Source organism: Anoplopoma fimbria, chromosome 22 (assembly GCF_027596085.1).
Source record: "Anoplopoma fimbria isolate UVic2021 breed Golden Eagle Sablefish chromosome 22, Afim_UVic_2022, whole genome shotgun sequence".
Classification (NCBI taxonomy): domain Eukaryota; kingdom Metazoa; phylum Chordata; class Actinopteri; order Perciformes; family Anoplopomatidae; genus Anoplopoma; species Anoplopoma fimbria.
In genome coordinates this window covers 535,441-545,137 of record NC_072470.1, presented here as the reverse complement: position 1 = coordinate 545,137, position 9,697 = coordinate 535,441, and the positions used below count along the sequence as shown (strand labels likewise).

General features: G+C 40.9%; 2 protein-coding genes across 2 annotated transcripts in view; one reads left to right on the top strand and one right to left on the bottom strand.

Moving 5' to 3' along the window:
• Positions 1 to 1,918, top strand: part of LOC129111993 (NACHT, LRR and PYD domains-containing protein 3-like) — a 24,449-nt gene extending 22,531 nt beyond the window's left edge. The window contains exons 15-16 of the mRNA XM_054624164.1: positions 727 to 960; positions 1,808 to 1,918. Of these exons, the coding sequence (XP_054480139.1) occupies positions 727 to 960; positions 1,808 to 1,918 (345 nt within the window). The remainder of the gene's footprint in view (positions 1 to 726; positions 961 to 1,807) is intronic.
• Positions 1,919 to 4,419: 2,501 nt separating this feature from the next.
• LOC129111992 (beta-galactoside alpha-2,6-sialyltransferase 2-like) lies at positions 4,420 to 9,443 on the bottom strand. Its single transcript, XM_054624163.1, is given in 7 exon segments — positions 4,420 to 4,673; positions 7,043 to 7,217; positions 7,298 to 7,399; positions 7,865 to 7,962; positions 8,114 to 8,326; positions 8,329 to 8,735; positions 9,405 to 9,443. Coding segments are annotated over 6 exon segments (1,248 nt in total). The 5' UTR covers position 8,735; positions 9,405 to 9,443.
• Positions 9,444 to 9,697: the final 254 nt, after the last annotated feature.

The window sequence follows — 9,697 nt, the reverse complement described above, 5'->3', positions numbered from 1 at the left end:
CTGTTTTCACCTGCGTTCTGTCTGTCAGGTAGATCCAGCACTTTCTGATCTGAGTTTAGTCTGTCAGGTGATTCTAATGTTTTTTCACCTGCATTTTGTCTGTCAGGTGGCTGTAATGCTTTCTCACCTGTGTTTTGTCTCTCAGGTGGTTCTAATGATTTCTCACCTGTGTTTTGTCTCTCAGGTGGTACTTATGATTTCTCACCCGTGTTTTGTCTCTCAGGTGGTACTTATGATTTCTCACCTGCATTTTGTCTGTCAGGTGGTACTTATGATTTCTCACCTGTGTTTTGTCTCTCAGGTGGTACTTATGATTTCTCACCTGTGTTTTGTCTCTCAGGTGGTACTTATGATTTCTCACCTGTGTTTTGTCATTCAGGTGGTACTTATGATTTCTCACCTATTTTGTCTCTCAGGTGGTACTTATGATTTCTCACCTGTGTTTTGTCTCTCAGGTGGTACTTATGATTTCTCACCTGTGTTTTGTCTGTCAGGTGGTACTTATGATTTCTCACCTGTGTTTTGTCATTCAGGTGGTACTTATGATTTCTCACCTGTGTTTTGTCTCTCAGGTGGTACTTATGATTTCTCACCTGTGTTTTGTCATTCAGGTGGTACTTATGATTTCTCACCTGTGTTTTGTCTCTCAGGTGGTACTTATGATTTCTCACCTGTATTTTGTCTCTCAGGTGGTACTTATGATTTCTCACCTGTGTTTTGTCTCAGGTGGGTCGTATCAGGCGGACATCGGCTCGTCGCAGAGAGTTCCACATCCTGTTCATGGTCCTCACCAGCGTGGTGTGTTACCTGCTCTGCTGGATGCCGTACGGTGTCGTTGCCATGATGGCCACCTTCGGACGGCCGGGAGTCATCAGCCCCATCACTGCCGTCGTCCCTTCCATCCTCGCCAAGAGCAGCACCGTCATTAACCCAGTCATCTACATCCTCATGAACAAACAGGTGAGTGTTTGACAGCAGAGACAGGTGGTGAGCCTGTTGTCACCTGTTGTCAGGTGGTACAGTGATGAGTAAAAAATGTAATAAAAGACAAAATGAAAAAAATAATTGAAAAATAAATACAAATTCAATTAAGAATAAAATGTAAAAAGTCATGAGGAAATAATTAAATCAAATGAAAAAATGAATTTAGAGAAACTTACATTTTTTTTTCCAGATAAATCAAAGTGAAACATTTTATTTGTATCTAAAATAAACAGTTGGAGATAAATAGTCAAAGTGTTTTAGCAAAAGAATGAAGCTAAGCAACGTTTCAGGAGAAAAGAAACAAAAAAACTTCTTAAAGAGAAACTTCACCATAAAAGCACTATTTCTTGTCTATGATGCTAACATTGATGCTAACATTAGCTCACAACACTAAGTAGATGCCAACGTAAACAATGAACAGTGGACCACAGACCGGTGTTACACGCTAGTTTTATTTTTATCCAAACATGAGTAACATGAACTTACAGAACCAGACTTCTGCTCGTTTTCATCCAACACAAAACTACGAAATTCAACCTTTTGACAGCAACGCACTAAACTGGAAAAATGGAAAATAAACTCTTCTGTTGCGGATTTATATTAATTATTAATTATTATTCATCATGGTCACATTTTTTAAAACAAGTGTCGAATCATTTTTTCTTCAATTGTTCGGTTCAGGACACATCTTGGCAGCGTTTCAAATCCTTTATGATGCATTCAGGGCCCCAAGGGTCTATTTATAACTGGTTTCACAGCTGACTGGTTTCACATAGAGAAAAAAAACATCATTAAATCTGCAAAAAGAATGAACCCCTTTCAGTCAGAGTTACCGAACCTGGGAAACGGTGCCAGTGATGAATACAGCGGGTGTGAGCGGACAGTGAACGCATCGTCTGATGACAGTGTGAAACAGAACAGGCTCCACCCCTAATGGTGACCTCACTGGAGTTCAAATCTCCAAGCAGCGCCTGAACAAAGCACGAGACATTCACAGATCAAATCTCTGTGGGAAAAATAAACCAGGATCAAGACCCCAGTGGACTGTCCTGAAACCCCTTAGCGTGTTAAACTAGGATCAAGACCCCAGTGGACTGTCCTGAACCCCCTTAACGTGTTAAACTAGGATCAAGACCCCAGTGGACTGTCCTGAACCCCCTCAGCGTGTTAAACCAGGATCAAGACCCCAGTGGACTGTCCTGAACCCCCTTAGCGTGTTAAACCAGGATCAAGACCCCAGTGGACTGTCCTGAACCCCCTTAACGTGTTAAACTAGGATCTAGACCCACACCGGACCGCCCTGAACCCCCTTAGCGTGTTAAACTAGGATCTAGACCCCAGTGGACTGTCCTGAACCCCCTTAGCGTGTTAAACCAGGATCTAGACCCCAGTGGACTGTCCTGAACCCCCTTAGCGTGTTAAACCAGGATCTAGACCCCAGTGGACTGTCCTGAACCCCCTTAGCGTGTTAAACTAGGATCTAAACCCCAGTGGACTGTCCTGAACCCCCTTAGCGTGTTAAACCAGGATCTAGACCCACATTGGACCGTCCTGAACTCCCTTAGCGTGTTAAACCAGGATCTAGACCCCAGTGGACTGTCCTGAACCCCCTCAGCGTGTTAAACCAGGATCAAGACCCCAGTGGACTGTCCTGAACCCCCTTAGCGTGTTAAACCAGGATCAAGACCCTAGTGGACTGTCCTGAACCCCCTTAGCGTGTTAAACTAGGATCTAGACCCACATTGGACTGTCCTGAACCCCCTTAGTGTGTTAAACTAGGATCAAGACCCCAGTGGACCGTCCTGAACCCCCTTAGCGTGTTAAACCAGGATCTAGACCCCAGTGGACTGTCCTGAACCCCCTTAGCGTGTTAAACTAGGATCTAGACCCCAGTGGACTGTCCTGAACCCCCTTAGCGTGTTAAACCAGGATCTAGACCCCAGTGGACTGTCCTGAACCCCCTTAGTGTGTTAAACTAGGATCAAGACCCCAGTGGACTGTCCTGAACCCCCTTAGCGTGTTAAACTAGGATCAAGACCCCAGTGGACTGTCCTGAACCCCCTTAGCGTGTTAAACTAGGATCAAGACCCCAGTGGACTGTCCTGAACCCCTTAACGTGTTAAACTAGGATCTAGACCCACATTGGACTGTCCTGAACCCCCTTAACGTGTTAAACTAGGATCAAGACCCCAGTGGACTGTCCTGAACCCCCTTAGCGTGTTAAACTAGGATCAAGACCCCCAGTGGACTGTCCTGAACCCCCTTAACGTGTTAAACTAGGATCTAGACCCACATTGGACTGTCCTGAACCCCCTTAACGTGTTAAACTAGGATCAAGACCCCAGTGGACTGTCCTGAACCCCCTTAGCGTGTTAAACTAGGATCAAGACCCCAGTGGACTGTCCTGAACCCCCTTAACGTGTTAAACTAGGATCAAGACCCCAGTGGACTGTCCTGAACCCCCTTAACGTGTTAAACTAGGATCTAGACCCACATTGGACTGTCCTGAACCCCCTTAACGTGTTAAACTAGGATCAAGACCCCAGTGGACTGTCCTGAAACCCCTTAGCGTGTTAAACTAGGATCAAGACCCCAGTGGACTGTCCTGAACCCCCTTAACGTGTTAAACTAGGATCTAGACCCACATTGGACTGTCCTGAACCCCCTTAACGTGTTAAACTAGGATCAAGACCCCAGTGGACTGTCCTGAACCCCCTTAACGTGTTAAACTAGGATCTAGACCCCAGTGGACTGTCCTGAACCCCCTTAGCGTGTTAAACTAGGATCTAGACCCCAGTGGACTGTCCTGAACCCCCTTAGCGTGTTAAACTAGGATCTAGACCCACATTGGACTGTCCTGAACCCCCTTAACGTGTTAAACTAGGATCAAGACCCCAGTGGACTGTCCTGAACCCCCTTAGCGTGTTAAACTAGGATCAAGACCCCAGTGGACTGTCCTGAACCCCCTTAACGTGTTAAACTAGGATCAAGACCCCAGTGGACTGTCCTGAACCCCCTTAACGTGTTAAACTAGGATCTAGACCCACATTGGACTGTCCTGAACCCCCTTAACGTGTTAAACTAGGATCTAGACCCACAGTGGACTGTCCTGAACCCCCTTAACATGTTAAACTAGGATCAAGACCCACATTGGACTGTCCTGAACCCCCTTAACGTGTTAAACTAGGATCTAGACCCCAGTGGACTGTCCTGAACCCCCTTAGTGTGTTAAACTAGGATCTAGACCCACAGTGGACTGTCCTGAACCCCCTTAACATGTTAAACTAGGATCAAGACCCACATTGGACTGTCCTGAACCCCCTTAACGTGTTAAACTAGGATCTAGACCCCAGTGGACTGTCCTGAACCCCCTTAGCGTGTTAAACCAGGATCTAGACCCCAGTGGACTGTCCTGAACCCCCTTAGTGTGTTAAACTAGGATCTAGACCCACACCGGACCGCCCTGAACCCCCTCAGCGTGACCTTGCCCTTCCTCCTCAGCTGGTCCTGGTCCCCCTGGTTGATCCTCTGGACCAGCAGCTTCTCGAACATCAGAGGGTGGTACGCCCCCAGCGTACAGGCGGCGTCATGGTAACGCTCGTAGTAGTGACACAGGTCGGAGCGACGCAGGGACGGGATGAACTCGTACACGCTGACCTCACGGCACAGTGACATCATCAACAGGATGCCTGGAACGTGTGACATCATCACGTCAACAAATAAACAAGAAATCACAACCAGAAATATTTTTATTTTGTAAAATCTAAAATAAAAATAATCTACAATATCTATAATAAAATATATTACTTAAAATAAGTGAACTTATATTTTGAATAAAAAGGTACAAGAACAAGTTCACAAAATAAAAGTCTAAATTATAAACAGCTGATGAAGATCATGTGATAAACTCAAACTGTGGTTTAGTTTTCATTTTTTTATGCAATTTAAAAACAATATTAAATCTTTCAGTTATTTATATTTTAATCACCTTAGTAATAGGATATTTTTATTTATTATTATTATTATTGATGCCGTCGGTTCGATTGATTATCTGATTATTGATTGTTCCTCAGTTCTACCGCTGCTTCCTGATCCTGTTCCGCTGTGAACACCAGCTGACGGAGAACGCTCACTCCTCCTTGCCCTCAAAGACCACCGTGGTCCAGCTCCACCGGCGGCTCGGTGACAGCAGCCCCAGACACGACGCCGCCACCGGACCCGGACGGCCACCGGACCCGGTACGGCCACCGGACCCGGTACGGCCACCGGACCCGGTACGGCCCACGTGGAGCAAAGCAGCGCCGGCGTGTCAGAGAAAAGGCTCGCCGCTGAGCCCCCTGATTAAACCCACTATGAAGGGGCAGATATAAGGACTATAATAATAATAATAATAATAATAATAATAATAATAATAATAATAATAATATAATATGTTCAGCTAGATGTGTGTGAATGCTGAATTTCCAAAATAAAATATATCCAAGTAAAACATAACTGCACCTGAAGGTTCATTTTTTTTTAAATAAATATTTAATTTTATGATTCAAAACATTAAATAACACTCAAAATAAACCTAATAAATAAATGGACTTATCATACAATTTCATATAAAAATATATAAGCAATTAAATACAATTTCAACAATTAAAACGTGAACCAATTCCTACATTAGGGATTAATGCACTTAAACATTTTAAATGAATAAATAATTAAATTAAACATAACTAAATGTAATCTAGTTAACATAATAATGTTTAGTTATTCATATCGTTTTTATAGTTGCATGAATTATTAAATTAGTAAACTATAATTTCTCTGAATACATAAAACTGAAATATTAAATACCTGTAATTAATATATTATTAAAAACATCTATACACATGTACACATTAACAGGTTTAAAGCATTTTGTTCTTAAAAATAGAATTTATTTAACAAAATGTAATAAAATAAAAGCCAACACATTTAAAAGTATTTATTAATAAAGTTTGTCGTTATAATTTCTATATAAAGCATCTTACCGACTTATTAACAGTTAATAAATGATTGATAACTTGGATATATATATATTAATATTTAACTATATTTATTAACTGTTTTTCAAAAGTAACATGAGTTTGAAAATTTAATTTTAATGAGAAATTATATCATTATGACAATAATTAACTATGATTTATCTTAATAAGTTTAATTTAAACATTACGAAGATATTAACAAATAAATTCATATTTAAAAAATACTAAATTCTACAACTCAATATTTAAAAAATAAATAAATAACAATTTATTTATGAATGTTCCAAAAAACAATAACAAAATTAAGAGAAGTTACAGCTGCTGAAAAATTCAATAAAATATTAAAGTATTTATGTTTATTAATTAAAACAATATTAAATAAATTAACCTTCTGGATCAGCGTGTATGAATATTCAAATCAAACCATAGAGAACTAAACAATAAAGAAAATTAATGTCCTTATATCTGCATTATATTACGTACTAAACAGGTGGAGGGTTTAAATAATAAAGTGTTATATAGATATTAAAACTCTTTGCTTCCCGTCTGAATAAAATGTGAATATTTTTCTATGGTCTCTGGTTGGATGAACGTCGTTAAATAAATAAAGTTCAGTGAGCTGATCGTCTCTCCATCATTATTATTCATGAACATGATATTTATTTTGTATATATGAATTAAAACAAATGTTTAAAATCAATTTACACTGATAATATTCAATTTTATTATTTATAATATTCAATTTAACACACGTATTCATAAAATATATATTTTTTTACTATAATTGAGTTTTTTTTATAGGTTCTTTAAAAAAATAATGTAATAAATAGTATCAATAAATCTTTCAATTTATGACATTTATTGATGTTTGAATTACTTAAAAAATACACAAAATATATTAATTTATTGTTAATTATAAATAATATTTAACATTTAAATTGCACTTTATTTACTTAAATATCTATTATAAATATTATTTCACGTTTTCTTCTCCGAGTTCTTGTACTGTACTTGTCCTCAGTGTGTACTCTGTGTACTAGTACCTATGAACCCTGAGGAGGGCGGGTTGGGTTGGATCTGGTCCTGGGTGTTGTCCTGGATCAGGTCCCACAGACCCCAGATGAAGTCCGGGTGGAGGATGTAGAACGGCTGCTCGGGTCGGAGGCGGCGCCGCCTGACGTACGCCGAGAACAGATCGAAGTCGGGCTTCTGGAACCACTGAAGAAGAAACAACAACAACAACAGCTGATGTCTCCGTTTAAATAAAGGTTAATACAAAGTACAGAGTCCTGGATCACCTGGGTCAGGTTGGCGGAGTACGAAGCCGGATCCCAGACCAGCAGAGTGACGTCCTGGTACAACGAGCTGCTGCTGAACTTGTGTTTGGGCAGAGCCATGATCTGACGGAGACAGAGTATTTATATAGAGTATTTATGTGTATAAATACAAGATATTTATAGAGAATACATTCATAATTCATTTTGACTATATTTCTAATATCTTATAATATATTTTAGAATTATAATGTAATATAAATTATATAATATGTTATATCATAATACCATATTTAGTTAGAAATATAAAATCTATTAATAATACAAGATATTCGTTAAAATAATACATTATTTATAATACAATACATCATATATTTAGTAAAGAAACATAATTAAAAATATTTATAATATAAAATAATTTAATATTTAGTTAAGAAATATAATACAAATATCATATATCATAATATATTTAGTTAATATAATAATTTTATATATTTATATAATTATATATTTAGTAAGACATTTAAATGTTTATTAAAGTCAAAACCTGTTTGATAAACAACAGGTGAGAAGAGGGGGCGGAGTCTGTACCTGGGAGTTGATGATGCGGATCGTGGTCTTGTTCCCCACGTCTCTCTCGAAGCCTCTGGTGGGGGCGGCGTTGAAGCGCAGAACTGCATCATGGGAGTCTGAGTCCAACGGGACAGAGGGAAAGTTTAAACACAGAAGCTTCACCTGAGCTCACCTGACGGGGTCGTTTAAGGTCATCACTCATATTTAGTAGTAGTAGTAGTATTCTGGTCCAGACCCTCAGGTGGACCCTCCTGGTCCTGAACTCACCGATCTCCCTCCCCAGTGATGAGTCGAGGACGCCTCCGGCCGACATCACCACGGCGCAGCTCTGATACCGGGACGTCCTGACATCCTGCAGGGGCAGTGAAGGCACCAGCCGGTCCCAGCCCAGACCGGAGAACGGCTCCTCGGTCCCGTCCACGGTCCGGATCCTGGTCCTCCTCTTCAGCTCGCAGTACAGCTGCAGACCGGATCTGCGGACCCCCTCGGCCGCCGGCGAACCACCTGGTGCCTGTTGGAGCTCAGCTGGACCTTCAGGACCTTCTGGAGACGAGGACTCAGCATCGCCGCGGTCAGGTTCCCACTCCAGAGTCTCTGCAGGATCTCCAGAGACCTGGACCTGTAGTACTCCTTAGACCTGGACCTGAAGTCCCTCCTCCTCCTCCTCCTCCAGTCCGTCTCCGAGACTCCAGCAGGTCTCAGGGTCCTGATCCGCCCCTGAACCGAGGACAGGCAGCGGGTCTCGGTCCCGGTGAGTCCAGAGTCTGTGGCGGATCTGGATCGACGCACCGAGGAGAGTCTGAGGTCCAGGAAGTGACAGAGCAGGGACAGGAAGAGGAGGAGCCAGACCAGCAGGACCAGCAGCAGCCACTTCCTGTACGCCTTCATTCTGAGATGTGGTAAAAAGTACAACATGTACCTCTGAGATGTAGTACAGTAGAACATGTATCTCTGAGGTGTAGTACAGTAAAAGTACAACATGTACCTCTGAGATGTAGTACAGTAAAAGTACAACATGTATCTCTGTGTAGTACAGTAAAAGTACAACATGTACCTCTGAGGTGTAGTACAGTAAAAGTACAACATGTACCTCTGAGGTGTAGTACAGTAAAAGTACAATGTATATATATATATATACATATATATATATATATATATATATATAAAAGTACACTCTGTTATGTAGTACAGTAAAAGTACTGCGTTTGGCTGAACAGAGTACTTCAGAGCAGTACTCTGGAGAGTGAGTGTTTGTGAATATTAATGAGCTCCTCTTCATTGACAGTCTGCAGCAGTTCAGAGGGACTCAGGTAACCATGGCAACAGCAGAGTCCCAGAACCACACACACACACACACACACACACACACACACACACACACACACACATTACATTATTATTATTATTATTATTATTATTATTATTATTATTATTAATAATACATTGTTTTTAATTAAATGTGACAGTAGGAAGTGTCAGAATAAAATATATTATAATAAACAAAATAAATAATTTAAGATATTTACTAATTAATAAACTAATCAATCTGTGTGATCACCTTGAGGAGCGACCGAACAGGAAAAAAAAAAAAAAAAAAAAAAAAAACACCGAAGAAACCCGAGTGATCCCGAGTGATTCCGAGCGATCCCGAGTGATCCCGAGTCAACACGAAGAGCTCGGAGGTTTGATCCGACTGCTGCTGCTGCTGCTGGCCGGACTGAGAGAGGAGGGCGGCCTCACGACACGTGTTCCCCGGTCCTCAGCCCGGAACCAGAACCAGAACCAGAACCACGTGTTATCATCATTATTAATCATTCATTCATCCATCCAGTGTTCAACAGAAGGTATTAA